At 43.3% G+C, this 19,557-nt stretch overlaps 1 protein-coding gene across 5 annotated transcripts in view; it reads right to left on the bottom strand.

The window, feature by feature from the left end:
- Nucleotides 1–23: 23 nt before the first annotated feature.
- The window catches only part of osbpl5 (oxysterol binding protein-like 5), a 45,113-nt gene continuing 25,579 nt past the window's right edge, over nucleotides 24–19,557 (bottom strand). For 3 of the 5 annotated variants that reach the window (XM_037108546.1, XM_037108544.1, XM_037108545.1), the window contains 21 exons: nucleotides 15,211–15,366; nucleotides 14,919–14,992; nucleotides 13,587–13,667; nucleotides 13,135–13,236; nucleotides 12,592–12,795; nucleotides 11,870–11,954; nucleotides 11,618–11,780; nucleotides 7,305–7,518; nucleotides 6,795–6,979; nucleotides 6,597–6,678; nucleotides 5,705–5,803; nucleotides 5,478–5,574; nucleotides 5,204–5,302; nucleotides 4,064–4,161; nucleotides 3,868–3,957; nucleotides 3,374–3,510; nucleotides 3,071–3,250; nucleotides 2,818–2,947; nucleotides 2,465–2,579; nucleotides 2,270–2,372; nucleotides 24–1,949 (listed from right to left, as the gene is read on the bottom strand). In XM_037108546.1, coding sequence (XP_036964441.1) covers nucleotides 1,814–1,949; nucleotides 2,270–2,372; nucleotides 2,465–2,579; nucleotides 2,818–2,947; nucleotides 3,071–3,250; nucleotides 3,374–3,510; nucleotides 3,868–3,957; nucleotides 4,064–4,161; nucleotides 5,204–5,302; nucleotides 5,478–5,574; nucleotides 5,705–5,803; nucleotides 6,597–6,678; nucleotides 6,795–6,979; nucleotides 7,305–7,518; nucleotides 11,618–11,780; nucleotides 11,870–11,954; nucleotides 12,592–12,795; nucleotides 13,135–13,236; nucleotides 13,587–13,667; nucleotides 14,919–14,992; nucleotides 15,211–15,346 — 2,610 coding nt within the window. In that variant the 5' untranslated portion in view covers nucleotides 15,347–15,366 and the 3' untranslated portion in view covers nucleotides 24–1,813. Of the gene's footprint in view, nucleotides 1,950–2,269; nucleotides 2,373–2,464; nucleotides 2,580–2,817; nucleotides 2,948–3,070; nucleotides 3,251–3,373; nucleotides 3,511–3,867; nucleotides 3,958–4,063; nucleotides 4,162–5,203; nucleotides 5,303–5,477; nucleotides 5,575–5,704; nucleotides 5,804–6,596; nucleotides 6,679–6,794; nucleotides 6,980–7,304; nucleotides 7,519–11,617; nucleotides 11,781–11,869; nucleotides 11,955–12,591; nucleotides 12,796–13,134; nucleotides 13,237–13,586; nucleotides 13,668–14,918; nucleotides 15,046–15,210; nucleotides 15,367–19,557 lie in introns of all 5 variants that reach the window. The other 2 variants (XM_037108547.1, XM_037108543.1) reach the window with 1 other exon arrangement.

Below are 19,557 nucleotides of genomic sequence, written 5' to 3'. Positions count from 1 at the left end.
GTGAATAAAAGTCAGAGGCGGCGTCAGGGTTAAAATGTTTTTTTACTGTAGTGCTACAGTACGCAACAGGTATGAATGAAAACATCGGGCAACATCATGTTTTCTGTAGTTTCGTTCCATATGACAAAAGTATCTGGCATGTAGAATCCCCACAACATGGCAGTAGAGTAGAAAAAAGGAAAACAATGAAAACAAAACAAAAACAAAATACATGAACAGATTAAGGTGTAAATAAAAAGCATTCAAAGAGTCGACTTCCTTCTTTGTGCTCCCCGAGTCTCTCCCATTGGGTAGATTCAGTACTGACAATGGAGACCGAAGTGCAAGGGGGGTTAAAAACCGGTAAACGCCGAGATCACAGACCCGGCTTTGTTGTGTAGCACGACCAGAATGGCTTACTCGCACACATGTGCTCCCTCACACTGACACACACACACACTCACACATATACACATGTACACAAATATGACGAACCCACACAACCCTGGGAGAGCGATTGTCACCCCTGGTCTCCGTCCTCCAAGCTGAATTAGATTAGGAAAGTCAAGGTTAATCACCCAATAAATACATTCTGAAATCTCTTTGTGAAACAACAGACAAATATATACAAATTGATTAAAACGAAGAGAAAAACAAAACAAAACAAAAAAACCAACTTATTACTAAGTGTTTACATCTTAAAACAGTCACTTGAACATGGTGTGGACCGAGATGCACGCACAGACTCGTTCTATTAGGCCAAAGTTATTTAAGTATTTTCTTGTTTTTTCCTTCCCACTCGCTCCTTCTGGCCCTTCCTCCACACGCTGCTTCTCTATGTAACTGATTGTACACACTAGTGTCATGGTCTAGACCAGAGCAGTGCTATGCTATTATCCCTTCTGTTACAGCACTACAGGCACACAAATACAAAGACACTCTGTTTTGGCTCTCTGCCCTGCCTCGTCCCCATTATCCCTCCTTCCTTCCTTCCTTTAAAAACACACACAGTGCTCTCCCTGTAAACAAGTAGGCTTTGTCCTCCTCGGATTATAAATACTGTTTTGGTAAAATCATCATCATCATTAAAAGATGAGACAGAGTGTATTTGAGCGCACATCGATACAAAACACACAGAATTGCACTGTTGGAAGATATTTCTTTCTCCGTTTGTATTTGTCGTGTTTTTCTTCTTCTTCTTCTTCATCGTCTGCTTTTTTTGGCTTCAGCGTTAAGGCCCAAGAATCTGGAGTGGAAGGAGAGTAGAAGTCCAAGCGGTGATCTGCCTGCGCCCATAGGGCCTACTGTACTGTAGGTACGAACAACACACATACAGTCACACTAACAGAATAGACAGTATTGCAGGGCGATATATAAAAAGACACTAAGGAATGGTGAAACATCCTCTCTGTCATTTCTTTTTGCAAAATCATTCTTCATCATACATTTCTTCTTGTTTTATTCAAAATCTCATTTTTCCTTTACTTCTTTTTTTTATTTTTTTTTTAGCCGTGCTCGTCTCTCATCATCCCTCCTTTCCTGTCCAAAGTGCGTGGGTGCCGGTGCTGTTTCAGTCTGGCTACACTAGGGGGTGCCGTTCCTCTCTGCAGATGACTGACAGGCGGTGGCTGTGGCTGTGTTTATTGCTATAATGTCCGTGCTCCTCCCTTCTTAGAGGAAACAAACAAAGGGGCAAAGTTGCCCTCGTTAGCACTGATCTGAGGTCTCCGCCCTCATCTGCTGATTAGAGTCTGTGCTTTTTTTCAGTGGGATCGAATGTCAGATCAGTGCCGGAGGGAAACTCCTCCCTCCCCCCTGCTGAGAGGAGCAGGGCTCAGGTGAAGACGTAGTTGAGGAGGAGCTGTGAGAGAAGCAGGACGCAGAGGATGAGACAGTGACGACCTGTTAACGACACGCCGTCGTCTGTCGCCCTCTGACGAGCCAGCTGACGGCTCAGAGCCACCAGGTTCCTACAGGGAGAGAGAAGGTCAAGGGTTAATGAAGTCTATCCTCACGAAGGAAAACTCAAAATGATCCTGGATATTATTTCCATAAATGTACTAAATCCATTTTGTTTTCAGCCAATAGCGGATATGAAAGTGTCTTATTTTGTTTTGGAACAAATCCTGTATAATTCAGACTCTTAGCACGTCCTTACTTCCAAATATAAACATGAGGTTTCCAATTCTACCAGTAGGAAACTGATTAGAGTCAACATATTCAAGGGACATTAAACCCAATTCCCTCCATGAATGAGGGAGTGAGAGTGTGAACACGTGTTATTTTTCACCTCTGGATGTCCTGCTGTGTCTTCTGTATAGACGTGATGGAGGCCTCTATCAGTGCGATGTCCTTCACCTCTTTATTGCACCGTGCACACTGGTTTGAAAATCCTGCGCACACACGACAGACGAGAACATTAGACTACGGAGAGCATTTTGTGAAAGAAACTGGGTGTGTTTGTGTGTTTGCTTGTGCGCCTCACCTTCATTGTCAGATGACTCATGCGTGGGCTCTGGGGTGGTGCTGCTGCTCTCTGTGTTCTGGCTGCAGCTGGACGGCTGGCTGCTGGCCTTCCTGCGTTTCCCGTTGACCTCAGCCTGGGAGGAGGTAAAATCGACCATGAGCTGCAATGTGCAACATGCTAACACTCGAATCGAGACGGGTTTTAGCTGCCGAGGCGTCAATGAATAACAAGTGAGACAGAACAGGGTTGATCTGGCTCGTCAGTGGATGTTAGAGCAGCTGCAGTGTGCTTTGACAGGGAGCAGAGTGGCTTCATTTCCATTAAACAAATATATCACTATGGCTTAGATGCGTCTGATTTGACTGGCTGACCTTCTGTTGGCTGGCCCAGCTGTGGCTGTAGGAGAGCCCGTTGTGCTGCCTCTGGCTTTTCTCGTGCGTCTGAATCACGCCGTCCTTCTCAAACTGAACCAGACAGCGCTCAGGGTCCCATGGCTGCACACTGTCAAACAGGACAACACATCAAGTTGAGGATGCAGAGTAATTTAAAATGTCATCCTGACCTGAAATCTAGATCCAAATCTGTTATTTCATCCGCCTGGTGTGTGAGAGTGTGTGTTCATACTCCATGTGCCTGTAGCTCCACTCAGAGGTGACGGGGTCCTGATGGAAAAGTCGTGGGATCCAGGGTTTGTCCCCCCTCTCCCTGGCCTCTCTCCGCTGAGCCTCCTCCAGAACAAACTTCTCCTGGGTGGCCCGCACCTGGTCCCGGTCCATGATGGCGCTGGTCACATGCTGCCACAGTCTGTCAGGAGCAGGTCAAACATACGTGAACGTGAGGGGCAGACAGGATATTTCTGTTTTACCTGAAAAATGTTTGCTGTGAGAAACAAATTAAATCCTTATTAAAATAAGCGCTGCGATTTACCTTTCAGACTCAAACTCTCCCTGCTGGTCTATTTGTACCACTTGTCTCTTGAGGCGGCTGCTGCGGATCTCCTGGCTCGGGTTCCACAACGTCTCCTGTAGTCCTGAGCGCTTCTCGTGAATGAACACCTCACTGTCCTGAATAACGACAAAAGAAAGCAACAAAATATTAAGTCCAAATGATCCGACCTCTTAATTATTTTGACTCTGAAACTGAACAATATTTGTGGTTTCCTCAAACTATTTCCAGAATGTAAAACGAGCGAAGCTTCAATCTTTTCCCTACTTTTTCAGACCCTCTAAGTCGAGTCCTAGTCCTGCCGATCCTAAACCTCTACTCGCCACTTCAGCATCCAATTACTACAGAGAATTAATGAACATCAGGTGGCAGTGACTAAGTAGCAGAAAAGGAAGCTAACAGATGCATTTAAGAGGGAGATTGAGGCGGAGGGACGGGGATGAAAGGATTAAAAAAGGTTGGATAAAAGCTCTCACCCAGTGTCCATCAACAGTGGCCAGCAGCTCGTCTCCTACTGAGATCTTCCCGCTGATTTGATTCACAGAACAAGCACCTCCGAGGAAAGGCTGCAGAGAACAAAGAGAAACTGTCTCACCTGCACTGAAACTGCTGTTACCTCAGGATCAACTGCTGATGGTCAGGCTACAACCGATTAAAAAAAAAAATATATACCTTTAGTTTGAACTCCAGCTCTGTCAAACATTTGGTTTTCTCACACTCGATGGTGACCTTCCCTCCCAGCTCTAGTGTCATGGTGCCATACAGGATACCTTTAGAGCGACAGATACAGTTCGACAACATCAGAACAACAACCACGAGCATCAATAACCAGAATGAACATGATCCTGCTGGAAGTTTATAAGTAAATCAAACCGTTCCCTCAGTTTTTGTATGACTCGGTTTTTAATTTACGATTCAGGCACTCAGCGAGCGCATTCTTTGACTGGACTGTGAGACAAGATAGAGGCGATAATTTACACTATACCCATCATTTACACTCTGAGAACAAAGGAGCCCGACTTAGATCATCCATCTCTAATTTTTTCCATGTGAGTTTTCATGTTCAGAACAGAGCTACTTGATTTACAGTAGCTCAGACATATTGGCGCCGACAGATGGCTGCAGAACTTTCCGCCCACACATGATTTGTCACAATATTTGTAGCCTCGGCGGATGAGTTTGTGTGTTAATGAGGCTGGAATAAAGGAATAAAATCATCCTGGAAGATAAAACGAGGGGGACCACACGTGTTTCTTAATCATACTTTGCTTTCAGGCACAGTACAAACTGCAGTTCACCTGAGTTTTTGGCGGCGCTCGGAACCCGACAAATAATTGGAGTAGTTATTTGAGAAAAGCAGAAGCAAACACCTGATTTATTAAAATGTGCTTCGAGCTGTTACGCAGCCTGTGGAGACAGCCGGATTGAATTAAAGAGAAGCACATTCTATTTTTGAACATGAACTACTAAAAATTGCAACTGGAACATTTCCAAACTAAATCTTTTTCTGCATCAAATGTGAGTTGTTTAAGAGCTTTGATCGCTCCGTGTGATTATCTTAAGTACGGTACTTTGGTTTGCTTTAATAGATCTGCTCTAAGGAGGACATCAATGCCAAAGTCGACCTTTCATCCCGCCTCAGAGTATCAATAATGTATGACAATAAAAACCTCTGCACAATATATTTTTCCAAAAACAGACGAGGCAGCGTTATGGAGATTAAGGGAAGCTACTGCTGATATCAACATAGCAACAAGGTACATGGACAGAATAATTATTAGTCATGGTTAATATTTACTGTGGATTTATTACCTTTGCAGTGAGCGTAGGGCATGGTGATGACGTACTCCTCGTCCCTGCTCAAGAACAGCAGCCTGGCTTTGCCATCCAGAATAGCTGACAGAGAGTTACCTACAGCAGCAGGACAGAGAAAGCACCACGTTCAAGAACACAGGTATCGGTTTCCAGTGTAGATCCTTGTTAAAAAGCTTAAGCTGACAGCCATTTGTTGTGCCTCAAAGCAAGGGTGAGGATTTATCGAGACACACATGACCAGCTTTGAAACACAGATTACATATTATTGTACCATAGAACTTGGACTTGGCCAGGATGCTCCCGCTGATAGAAAACCCATCCTTCCTGTTGCAGATATAAAAGGCAGAGATGGGCGGATGGTGGGACACCTGGCAGAGGAAAAAGAGAGAGACATTTGAGCCAAATGCAGAGAGAGAAATGCCCACTGGCATGTGCTCACTTTTACACATATTTCACACAAGGAATGAATCATGTCCAGTGCATTGAGTCTGGTTTAACCTGTTCAGCTATGTAGAAAGTGCAGCTGTCGGTTTGAGGATGGAGCCAGCAGCAGCGAAATCTTTCCCCCAGGATTGGGTTGTAAGGCTTCTTTAGACCCTGGAAAATACAACCACATGGAGCAGCATTAGCATCACTGCGAGCAACTTCTGACGCAAAGACGTCTTCTGTCTTGGGTCAAATGTGGAAACAGTTGGGCAAGATTACACTTTCTGCACACTTTCTCAACACCCGGTGCTGAGGATCAGTTACATTGCACACGTCCGAAACTGGCCTGAGATTTAAAAGGTTAAATCGCAGGCACAACTGAACACTTTACAGCTCGTCTGGAGTCAAACATTCAGCAGGAAATAATGCACAACATTGCAGCCAGACATTCCTGCACATGTCCTAATAATGAGAGGTTATCAAGTTTCTACCCATCCATCACCAGCGGTCGTCAGCCCAAAAAGTGCTGAATAAGCCCAGTGTAATCTGTGAGCATTATCTGCTGGCTCATGTGGGGTGTTGTGCTGCCACTGAGGAAATATATTCCTAAGGGGAAGAAACTAATGGGAAGAGTCTCCTGACATTTTTACTGCAGAAATAGATCCGGGGCAGAGTCATTTGTCAAGCTGGCCAAGAAATACAGCGTCAGAGACTGTCATGTTAGGAGATGGTGTGCCTCTCAGGGACAGTCTGAAATATGCCAATAGAAAAACTTCCTGCTATGGAAAGAAGACTAAGCTGTAGTTTACTGTATTTTATTAATAAGACTTATTCATTCATATGATTTTTAACCTGTATGCCTAGTATTTTTTAATCTAACAGTATCTTGAAAATAGGGATGCATCTCATATTATATTTGGGCCACTATGATGACAATCTGGTGTAGCAGGTAAAGGAAAATTACCTTGGGCTTCTTGTAGAAGCCAGACAGGTACCATCTGAGCACCTGCTTGATCCGACCATATGCGCTCTCCTCCAGCGCAGCTCTGCGGCAGGACACACAGTGAAGAGGACAATTATGACGAGAAGAAGACAGACAATATTGCCAGTCGTCATCAGACTTCACACGCACACAGATTACAGTGATTTGAAGTTTACTGACTGTGAGAGCAGATCAGCGTGGTAGTAGTAGTCTGACAGCTTGTCCAGGAAAGAGCGCGGCTCCAGGATGAAGGTGGGCAGCACCACCTTCGACAGGTCCATGCCCGGCCGCAGCTGCTTCAGCAGGCCCCAGATCAGACCCTTGTTCTCCTCTGACACCGTCTCCACCTGGGACGCCTCCCCAGCCTGTATCACATTAAGTACAATATGAGTGAGGTCAGCAGAGAGTGACACTGGTGGCTTTCCAGTTAGAGGCCTGGGTTGAGAAAACATAATTTCTCAAAGTCAATCAGTGATGTTTTATTACTACTAGGACAGAACAAGTAAGCGTAAATACTGACAGACCTATGGCGGATATGTTTTTGAGGATTTAAGCATATGAGATTTGTTTGATTCTACATTTTGAGCATAAAAAAAAAGGTATAAAAAATGTTTCTGAGGGAACTGTAACTCAAACAGAACAATGCAGAGCTCCCTCATAAATCCCGTGACTGTAATCTTAGCACCTCACCTCAGCCATCTCCTCTGTGCTTTGCTCTACATAGGCTGTGGCTTGTGGCCCGGGGGACAGCTCGTCTGATTGGTCCATGTCGCTCTCCTCGGTCAGCCTTCCACCGTTCTCATTGGCTGTCGTGTCCCAGTCATCGTGAGCCTCGCGCTCGGACTTGTCTGAAAAGCCGTCATGCTCCATGTGGTGGTTGCCCAGCAGCAGGGTGTCATTTAACCTAAGATGAACAGAGGAGAAGCAAACAACAACATGAGATCTATATTAAGCAAATCTAATTTTCAACTTTACTGCTACTACATGATGCAGATGATTAATAATCACATGATTTAATGAGATGCTTCCTCTGTACAAATGTGTGTGATGATCTGGTCTTTGACTTGTTGTTGCATCTTAATAGATTTGAGCTGGTTTAATATGCGACTCATGATGTCGCGAAAGTAATTAAAAGGGAGAATCTAACTGAGTGTGGACGCATGAGAACTTAATGACTAAGATTAGATATTAAAGATGAGTAACGCCACGTGACTTTGCAACCATTTTCATTTCACTTCAGTGCTGCCAAAGCTTTGGTGATTCAAACATGACGCAGACATACCATAACTATCTGCTATGAACCTTCAAAGCTCTGGATGACCTTTGAATGTGAATGTGTGATGTCGTCTTGTGTCCTCAGTAAGCTCACAACCACATTACCTCATCCGTATCCTCCTTAAATTCCCACCCCCCATTCACGTGGTCTGGATGTGAATGGCTACCATCAAGGGACACAAGGTAAAGCACGCAAATGAATGTACTTCAGACAAACACAGAGTTGAGGGATAATCAACTCAACTGCATCCTCTGCTGATTTATCATTGTCTCAATGTGGAATGTTCCAATATTGGACACACGAAACTCAGACAGGGATCTGTCAGCTCTCTGACAGGCAGAACAAAGCAGAAAAATAACAAACACAGAGAAAAAAAGTCACGCATCAGCCTATAAACGAACAAAGAAAGGAGAAGCGAGAACGAGAGAGACGGGAGGGTGAAATCGACACTTAAAAAGGAACATCATGGTTTCAATCATACAGCCATTTTACAACTCAGACAGTGGACGTCTGTGTGGACAGACAGATATTAAAAAGAGCTCTTAATCATATGCTTACTCCAAGCTTTAATACAGATATTTCACTAAATCCCTACCAAACAAATACAGTACTGCAGTGTGTCATATGCTATCAAAACCACATTCAGTGAGGGGAGTATGGTCCCAGAACAAGGACATAGCTTATTTGTCCAACAGCCATGGAAGGGAGCTCAATTTTCAAAAAGCCAGAGGGCTCGACAGACCAGTCGAGTCACATTCCTGCACACTCTGTGAATCACTAACCAACCACCAATGTTATTTATTGACCCAAACACGCCCTGGAACAGAGCTAGCCTTTCTTACCTCAGAGACATGCAGCATACACACAAACTCTTCCCCAGGAATCAAAACACCCTCGATGATGTTGCCAGTAAATCCAAACACAGACGCAGTCTGTCCTTATCTGCTCTCCTGTCTGTCTGTGTGTGTGTTTTGTTAATCTACTGGCTACAAAGGTGCAGTTCTGTGTCCTCGACTCTGGCACGCCTGCTTCCTGAATGTGTGTTGGTATATCTCTGTCTGTGTGCCAGTGTTTGTGTGCATGTGTGTGTTTGTGTGCGGGCTCGCAACGGCTGTGCTGCTGCCGTCTCTCTCTGGGCGGTGTATGGTTCACACACTATTCCATCTTCCTGCTCCTCTGTCAGTCACATGAGCGTACGGGCTGCTGTGATTGGCTGGAAGAGGAGCAGGAGAGGACGGAGAGCTGGGATGGATGGCCAGAGGGAGGGTCCAGCCGTCGGGGGAGGTGAGGGGAGGAGCGGGGTGGGGAGGAAGAGGATGTCAATGTAGGACGTCAACAGAAAAAAAAAAAAAAAACAGCAACACACACTTCAGGGAAGAAACCAGAGGAATAATTAGAATGGATGAAATCCTGCATGCATAAATAATGTAGCAGATAGACACACAAGCAGGAGCACACTAACAGGTTGTTCAAAATGTATGATAAATAATAATTCAGATGCAGAGCATTTGCAGAGCTATTATCAGATGCTCCTACACATCCTGGGTGGTTCTGCATTTAATAGTTTTGTTGTTACACAACAGTTAATGGATTGCCACACTGATGCAAGCACACATTCAAACATCCACGTTATCTGTTTCCCCTGCACTGCTCCTCATCACGTTCAGAGTTCAACACAGCCAATCTGCTACTGTTCACCATCTAATGGAGCTGCAAGGATTATTTTCATTGTCGATGAATCCGTCAGAAATTGGTAAACACAAAGTACATGTCAACACGATATAAAGCAAACAATGCTTTAAAAACCTCTGCAGTTTTACATAACTTCCTGTTTGGAAGACATTTCCAGACTTTAATAATCCATCTACAATCAATACTCTGTCCAGTAAAGCAGATTTCCAACCACTTAACCTCATGATCACACTCAATAAAGCAGAGGAGACTAGCAAAGGTCAACTGGCTGTGATGTTCAAATGTAAAAAAATAAAAAATCTAAAACAGGATTATACGAGAGGCTGAAACTAGGGCAACATCACACCACGACACACTGTTCCAGCACTTGACAAAAGCGTCATGCTGCTGCTTTGTAATAATTTTCCTTCTTTCATCACTGAGAAATGACACACTGCAAAAAAAAAATAAAACACTGCTAATTTATCTTTAGATGCCCCTCATTACCTCTGTGCGTCACACATATACAGTAAAGCCAACACATAGTATAAATGACACATATGACTCAGCTAAACTAGAAAAAACATAACAAAATAAAACACAGACAGACTTGTTTTAGGACACTACATTTAGATTCAGTCTGCAGGATAATGGCTTTTCAATGGTTCATTAGCTCCAACAGGTGGAGGGACTACAGCTGCTACATCCTACATGACAACAAGATCAGTTGCAGAAGTCACAGTTGTGCAAAAGAGGTCAAGCTGAAAATAGCATTTTGTCTATAAGAATGTTGCTGCGTGCTGTTAAAAAGTTATTCTGTTCAGTTCTATTTTGAAGTGAGGAGTCGTGTCGTGTTGAGTATCTTGTGCTTCACTTCAGGTCCGTTTCACCTCTCACATTCGGAAATGTTTCTGCTCAACGTACTAAACCAAAAGGATACAACAAATCACTTTTAAGACAGGAAAATTGGTTTTCAACTGGGGCCACACAATGACAAGAAATGTTCAACAATGGCCAAAGCTAGTTGCCGGGGGCAACCATTAACGTCAAGGCTCAAATATGACTAATGATTTGCTCGATCACCTATTTTTCATGCCGTCTGTCTTTGTGTCGACGTCTCAGTGAAGCATAAAATCATGTCTGCGCAGTCATTACACTGTTATTGTTCATGTCCACAAGTATGTATGTTTTACTGATGAACACCTGCATCTGACTAATAAACAAACAACAGCTTTTTTGCCATTTCTAGACACCAGCTGTAATGATGATTAACTGAATATATTTGTGTGAAACATATTCATTCTTCTTCGATAAGCATAAGCAAGGTCACAGAAATGATCTCCCCAGTTTTCAGGCACAACACGACGTCAGATCCTGCCTTCTTAAACTATTCATTTATTTATTCTGACCTAGTTTTTTGTATCTGCCATGGTGGCATGTATTCTGTATTTATCTTCTGTCTTTTGATACCAACACCTTTTCGTATATGTTTTATCCACATTTCCATGTCTGGAGCACGACGTCACTGTTATGTCACTGTCTGTCAATGTCGTAAATGCTGTCTACGTGTGTTATCAGCCAATTCTTCTTAACTGCCACCAAATCTATCATGGGGTACAAATAAAGTTACCTTACATGCTTGAGTAATCATTTGCCAAAAATATGAAATATATAAAAATGGTGCACCTCATCACACTAACACAGCTAAGCTTGTCTGTTGCATTGGGGAACAGTGTTCTGCAATTAGCACTGAATATCTCAGGGAGTTTGTGTTGCTTAAGCCGTTACGCAGTTAATGACTAGAAACCAAAGAGTCTATATTTTAGATCTACCATCTGGGATTTCTGACTACTGCACACATAAGACGGCAACAATATGTTTGGTAAAACTGCCAACAGTCTTGTGCGTAAACCGGCAAGAACAAAAACTTGTGATTGTGACTTGTGACGTGATTACAGGAAACACAGATCGTCCAACAATAACTAATAAATGTAAGATAGATAAATGACATCTAAGAGGCTCTCTGTGTGTGCAGCTGTGCGAGGGTATTGCTTACTGTAGCAGCTCTGTATCACTGAGTGCGGTAGACTGCAGCAGGTGGAGTATATGCGAGGACTCTGAAGACGTGCTGATATCTGCTTCTCTCCCTGCTTTGGCTGTCAGCTTATAGAGGCTGGAGCAGCTGAGAGCTAGCTCCAAGGCATCCATCCAGCACCGGCCTGGAGAGAAAGATACATTATTAGATGGGAAGGCGAGCCTTCATTTATTCAATTCATAAAAAAAAAAGAAAAACAACCATAAACCTCACCATCGGACTCAGATGCTGCTCTGAAGATCAGGTAGTTGCTGGGTAGCGGCTGCGTGATGGAGCCAACGTTCTCTCCTTTGGGACCCTGAGCATATGGATGAAACCGTGAGTCACGCTTCATGCCATTTTAGTCATGTTGTACCAACAGAAGCAAATGGCTCTCTCAAGGGCTGTGAGCTTAATGGAGCACTGAACAGGATAATTGTCACTCAAAAATGGCTAAAATTAGAAAACTGAGTGTCAGTATGCACTGCAAAATTAACTGAAATCAAACACAATTATAGAGAACGGTGCTTTTGTTTTTAATCAAGCAGCGCAAGTAAACCCTGCATTTTCATTCAGTGGTGAGAAAACGCTTTTTATTTAAAATCACTGTTGAAAAGAGCTTTTTTTCCACAGTTGGTCAGACTATATGATGCATGGCTGTTCATTTCTAATGTGTAATTAATTGCATCACATGTACATTTCTGTCAGCCACAGTATCTTTTCTGATATAACCACTAGGAGGCACTAAAGGGAAACATTTCCAAACCTGCACACAGGAGCATTGTCAGTGTTTGTATAAGCACAAACCCTGTTGCTTGTTGCAAAAATAGATCAGACTTAATTAAAGCTAATCCTGGAAGTATGTGAAGAGTTTTATTTCAATCGTAGTCTGAAGTCTTCTTGATCATCTGTTATTATCGGGTTTATACAAATGCCAGCCTACAAACATGTCTGACCTTGACAGCCCAGATGGATTTCTCCAGTGGGTGGTAGAGCTTGAAGCAGAAACCGTCCTTCTTGGAGGGTCTTTCAATCAGTTTGCATGCGCTGAGCAGGATGGTGCCCACCCAGTGGTCCGTTTTGGGTGTCTTATATATCAAAAGAACTCCGGGCTTCAGAGCACACCACAGCTTGGTCCAACTCTTTAAAGAGCCACGGATCTAAAGGAAGATGAGGGGATGATACAAAATTAGCAAAAAGTGACAAGACGTATGATGGGATTCTACAATTACACATAACAGAAAACTACAAGTGGCATGCACGGTGCAAAAAAGGGTTAATTTTGTGTTTAGTAAACTGATTATGAAATAATTCTTAGCTGCAGCATTGTTCTATTGTTGCACAGCAAATGTGCAAACTACAACAAGGATGATAATTAGCAAAAGGTGTAAACGACCAAACCATACAAAGTCTGACGCATGCTGTCAGTGTGACTACAGAAATACAATTACTGTGGAAGTCGATATAGTGGCTCTGTTAAATACTAAACATCCCCGCACCTTTAGCCAGTTGGACATGATGACGACACTGGGATCTTTTAGTGCACTGAACAGTTCTTTAGCTGCCCGTTTCTTTTCTTGCCTGTAATTCTGCTTTTGTACCTGTGAAACAGAAAAAAACACATAGATGAGTCATCAGTCCCACTGGTAAGAGGACTGGACTGGTAGCATCAACACTAGGTGGAAGCAGAGTCTAACAAAAGCTTGAAATCATGCTGTCATACTGTCATCTTTGATAATCATTAACATGATTAACTGTTGATCATTTAAAGGATACACAATAAGCACACAGAGTGTATGGAAAGACATTTAAAAAGCATACACAATAGCTCATGTAGGTTTAAACCTCTGACAGATATGGAGAGGAGCAAAATTACATGAACTATTATTACTCATATTCGATAATAATTAACGTTTTGAACGACCGCCTCATGCAAGGAAGTGATGTGTACCTTGAGAGACTCCTTCCGGGCCAGCTTCTCTGTTGGGGAGGGGCAGTCCTTCTCAACACCATTAAACATCCTGGACTCAGACTGGAAGAGAGAGAAGAGAAGACTGTCAGCGAGGACATGGAGAACACGTATCCTCTGCAGAGAATTTAGTTGTAGACAAGTGGCCAAAAATAAACAAAACTCTTAAGAGATTAACAGTTTTAGACAGACTTTTGAGATCATATCATGGGAGATAACGATGCAGCCTCATTAGACAAACAAAGCATGTGATGTATTACCACAAGTGTTAACTAACTTAACTTTGTTGCATTGTGAAAACCACATTGTTTAATGTTTTGCCATGTAGCACAACTGATCTGCCACAAGTGTGTGTGAAGCAGGAGGGTGGCCCTTTTCAAACGGTCAGCTCTGGCACTGTGACCACAAACCCACTGACTTCCGCGGTTAGGCAGCAAAGGGCCCTGACTGTTTGATGGTCCCTTCTGATCACTAAGTGGAGGTTTGAATCTCGGTGGTAGATTGTGCTGTGATTTTCACTGCAGTGTGTAATTACATAACTCCTTGTTCTGAATGCACTAAACCAATATGAGTCAATAATATCTGGGGAGCCCACACAAGTGTTTAGTTTTATCAATTTGTGTTGAGAGAGACTGTTCTGAAAGCGTAGGACACTGCTGCAACCCTGAATAAATGACAACATGCAAGGATGAGCCTGCGCTCAGTCTCCTATTGTCCCATAAAGGCTTTCAGGACGGAAGAAGGGCAAAAGGTCAGAGATGCAGCTGCGCCTGTGAATTATTCCACATATAAACAGGCGAGACGAGGCGAGACGACAAGAGGAGAGGAGACAAGACAAGATGAGATCACCCAGTTGCCATTGGAAACATTTAGTGACCACTCCTAATTAGGATTACTGAAGGATGCAGACGGATTGTTACGACTAATACATCCAAAGCAGGAGAGGCATCACCAGCACCATGAAGGTCTGGATTGCCAAATAAATGGCTGGAGGTGTTAAAGACACAGTTCCCACCATGGCCCTGACATATACAATCCCACAGCTTTTATTAAATCATACTGGTGCAGTTACATGCAGGTTGATTCACCTGGTTTACATATTAAAAAAGGTACTGAATGTTTGAAACAAGTTGGAAATCATTTGGAAAATTCCCCAATATATATAAATCTTAGGTCTGTCAACTCAAAATCTTGATGTTTTAAGCAATCAGAGGAAAATAAATGATCACAGAATACAAAAGGCAAGCAGCTCACCTAATGAGTCAGTTAGACTGAGCTGCTGAAGAGCTGCCCAATCAGGTATCATGTTCTTACCTTGCTGCCAGGTGATTGGGCAGGACTAAGTTCATTACTCAGCATGGAGAGACCGTCCCTGTCTGTCTCACTGCCTGGTGGGAACCCACAACACACAGTCACATACAAATGAACTCTGCCATCAAACCTGCTGACAGACAATCAAAGCATGGCAGCCCTCAAAGCAGCTAATATGCAGGTATGAGGTTTGTTGATTTAAATGCAGTAAGTACAGCCATCATTGACACTGGAATATCATGTTTACACATATTCACATTTTCATTCGTCACATTTGACCTCTTGGCCTCTTTACCTGGGCTGAGGTTGTAGAGGTCGTTGTCTTCTCCATAAGACAGGTTCCGCGTGAGGGTGCTGGGGTCGATTTTGGGTGGGGAGGTGGCATTGGGGCACAGAGAAAACCTCCGATGGAACAAATTCTCCTCCTTCATCCTGACAGCCTGCTCGTCCTCTGTGAGGGAAGGAGCACAGACGGAAGACAGGAGGGAAGGGAGGATTCGGAAACACAGGAAGAAAGAAAAGATTAGGACAAAATGTTTCTTTCAGGATTTTTCCATGTATCCATTTATTAATCTAATATTAGGATTTACAAACAAATTACGTGACGCGTCCTTATTCTTTTGAATATAATCTTGCTTGTTGTCTGTCTTTGCGTCACAGACTCTGAGCTCTTAAACTCTGTGTGTATCAATCGTTCTGTCTGGACCCCCACCCTTTCTCTCCTCTCCAGCTCTGACAAAGACCTACTGTACCACGACATGTCAGCCTGTCCACATACTAGCACTGTGCATGGCCGTGACAGGGTATGCGACAGACAGCGGGACTCACTGTCCAAGATGACCCCCACACACCATCACCAGCACCACGCCTCCATCCTCTGCATCTGCCTGCATCAACAGGCTACAGTCCACAAATTGCTTCGCCCTTAAAAATGCTGCTTCCTTAGTCACTCCCTTAATATCCACAAGGATCCCACCGACTAATGAGATGCACGTCTCTGCACACAAATGGGGACAAATTCAGCTACTGCAGATGTGTTACAGAATCAGGCTGCGGCTCTGCAGCCTCATGCTGTCACTGTTGCTTATCTACAGCTGTGAGTGGATTAGTCATATTTTCAGGAAACAATGGCCACATACAGGAGACAAAAACAAGCACGCACATTAAGAAACCTTACAGGTCTGCACGCACTGAGAGAAAACTGTGTCAAGACTTCAATTCTCCTGTGTATTTGTGCTCTGTTATGACATGTTCTGTTTTTCTTTGATACCCGGAGACTTAATGACGAAGCACTTAGCCTCACATTTCCTGTTTTGTCCTCCCTCTATTATGCTTTGTTTTCTCCTCTACTGAGCTCTATCGATAAGTTTTAAACCATTCATAGCATGTTAAACAACTGCTAAGGGCAGCGGGCTGATCAGAGCAAATTCAAGCTGACGGTTAAACACTGAGGTAAATGGAGCGTAGCTGTTACCACCTGGGTCTGTTTGGACGGCCACAATGTGCGCCGCTCAGATCAATATAATCCCATTCATTTTCTTTCGGTGCACAAACACATACAGTAGACACGACCCTCTGACTCCCAGCCTACAGAGCAGTCTCGCCCACAAGTCCTCAATTATGACATCCAAGAGCAGAGTGTTACATAAAATTCATTCATAGAGTGTTTTCTCAGACTGATTCATCTTTCTCCCACATCATTCAACTGTGTGCAGTATGTCACTGGGTACATACTGCCAAGTGACAAGAGGAAAACCTGTAGGTTCAAAGTGGCCTAAATTGGAAACTGAGCACACTCACATCCGTATACTCATCGCACCACTCCCTGCTTCCCTTCCCTCTGTTTTCTATCCTGCCTCTGTGACTCACTCTCCTCCTGACTCCTTTCTCATTTCTGATCTTGCAATCTCTTCTCTGCATTCCTTCCTACTGCCCTCTGCTCCTTTGTCCTTACAAACAGGCAGCTATGAATGACCAAGATATGAGTGAGAAAAGGTACATTTATTCTTCCCAAATAAGGAGCCTTTTTTTTTTGTTTTGTTGTCCTTGTGGGACAGGTCTATAAATAGCATTCGGATGCTGCAGTGCATGTGTGCATGTGTAGTACAGTCCTTAGCCCTGCAGGCTGCATGGAAAAGAGCATGACGCTTTGGTACTATAGTAAACACAATAGGTTGTCTAACTGTCCCAGGCCAGCCACACACACAGAGAATTAATACCACTGACAGTACCAACCCGAGGGCGGGTCAAGACGTGGGCAGACATGCAGACTGACACGACGAACCAATCACAGCTGGTTCTCGCAGCTGCAGGGCGGGATTCGTTGGGAGAAAGTCTATGACCATATTACGCAGTCTAGACTGAGCATGGGTGTGGAATCCATGCATGCTTAATGTGTTTGTGTTGTGTGTGGGCCTTATAGAGGCCGGTCCAACAGTGTTTGTGCGGTGAATGACGTAAGGGTAAAAAACGAGTGTGTGGCCGTGCATACGTGACAGTGAGCGTGTGCCCGCCTTGCTGCTGCAGACTGAAAGGAGGATTACACATGCACACGTTGTAGTGCCAGAGAAAAGAGAACTAGCCAATCCACGCAACCGTAGTGGAGCAGGCCGCGCACACACACCAGCAGTTGTGTGAGTTACAGTAAGAAAAAAAATCAGACATCACAGGTGGTCTGTCCATAAGTTCAAACTACAGCCAATATATATTGTATTACTGGGGATTTGGGCTATAAATTGACAAGTTGATCAATTGTCGTTACCTTAGCTTTACAGTAACAGCAATACTAGTCAGTTAAATGTCTTATTCAAATCACACATAATTTGCACATACACTGTCATGTCTTCCTTCTTCCTCAGCTTTATAAACACCAAGAACCTGTTACTAATGTTAACAAATCTTGTTAACTGCCATGTCTGAGATGCAGCAGTTAATTGGCACCTTAAGTGATTTGCAGAATAATGTGCATTGTTGCATACTCACAATTAGGGGCACATTAAAAATAGGAATTATTTCTTATTAAAAAACGTGATTAGCAGTTTTTAAAAGGTTTTTATTATCTATAAAACATCGATTCCGACTGTTTTCAGAGTGTTTTCTTACTTATTAGATGAGTCAACTATTCCAAGTTTAAACTTCCGTATTAATCAAGAAAACTGATAACAGCAAATCAAATCCAAAACTCAATAAAAAACCACTGTGCAATATGTAAAAATTGGCCACCTGTCCAACTTATACTCAAAACAAATCATAGCCACTAACTGCTGTTAAATGTAGCTGCAGTTAGCCATTAAGCTCAGTTAACTTCGTAACTAGCAGCCATATTAGCTCTCTCTGCCCAGATTGGGCGCTTGGAGCATCTGGGGAGTGACGTTAATTAACACATGTCTGACATATAATCACTGCGGTTATTTCTTCATACAGTATTTTGTTGGTATCTTAATTTTTTAAATTTTCAACCAGAAACTCTTGCATATTGCAGCTTTAAAGAAGTAAGAGAAGGTGCAGTGGTGCCACACTGAGATATCAACAGATAATCACTTTGACAAATAATGTGAGAGGAAACTATTCGATGAGAATCCAGGGAGGAATTCAAGCACCACTTTACTTGCCCCTAGACAGTCATTCTACCCTTTGACTGACCTTCTATTAATACTGCAACACAAAATGCAATCTTGCCAAACCTCAACTCACATAACTCACTCTGCACAGTACCTAAAGTTTGCCAAGCTAGGCTAGCATTAACTTTATACACCGCAGTTATGCTACACAGGTGCTAGGCTAATATTTACCCTGTGATAGCAACATCTTGCAAAAGATAACAGCAAGGTAGCAGCGCCAGTCCAGTCAATAACCCACATTCATGTGTCAAACATTAACCTTGAACTTTGAGAACGACAGACTACCAACAACAACAAAAGCATGTGACCCACAGTTACCTTGTCGAGGTGAAAGCACTTGACTTGCTGTCACATGGGGCAGGCTCGTTTTTAGTAATCATGACGCCAACAGGGAGGAGGAGGTGGGAAAAACAGATGGAGGGGTTTGGAAGGGAACATGTTGACATGTTCTAACCTGCACAGTTTATTGTTTACATGCTTGACTGATCTAACTAGCATAAATCGTCAGTCTCAGGGAAATACGAGGCAGGCTGCCTGATAACAACCTCGGCTGAGTTAGGAAAAAGTCACAGTTTGCTTTTCGTTGCACAGATCCAGGTTTAGTGGGTAGACCAGTTCTGCAGACAGTTCACAACCTAAATTCTACTCACAGACGCTGTATTAGAATCTGCTGAGAGACTGTTGACTCAATTAATTGAGCACACATATACAGCACACTGAAGCAGCAGGGTGACATGGTCTCATGCTGGGTTTCGGCAGTTGCACAAAGGACATTTCTACATTAACGTGGCTAAATTTAAAAACCCATCTCTTCCTGTTCATACTGGTCTTCATGTCCACACTATTTGCATCATAATTTTCACACATCGAAAGTGTGCTTTTCAAACACAATCCCATTCTCAAGCTTTATCCAAAACCTTGGCATGTGTTCTCAGACTGTCTGTGTCTGTACAGACACTCCCTGTCGTTTGCCAATTTGCATAAATCCAAAAGCAACACATTACATGCATACACACACACAC

Source organism: Acanthopagrus latus, chromosome 8 (genome assembly GCF_904848185.1).
Source record: "Acanthopagrus latus isolate v.2019 chromosome 8, fAcaLat1.1, whole genome shotgun sequence".
NCBI lineage: Eukaryota > Metazoa > Chordata > Actinopteri > Spariformes > Sparidae > Acanthopagrus > Acanthopagrus latus.
The sequence above is the reverse complement of the archived record's forward strand: the minus strand, read 5'-3'. Positions and strand labels throughout refer to the sequence as shown.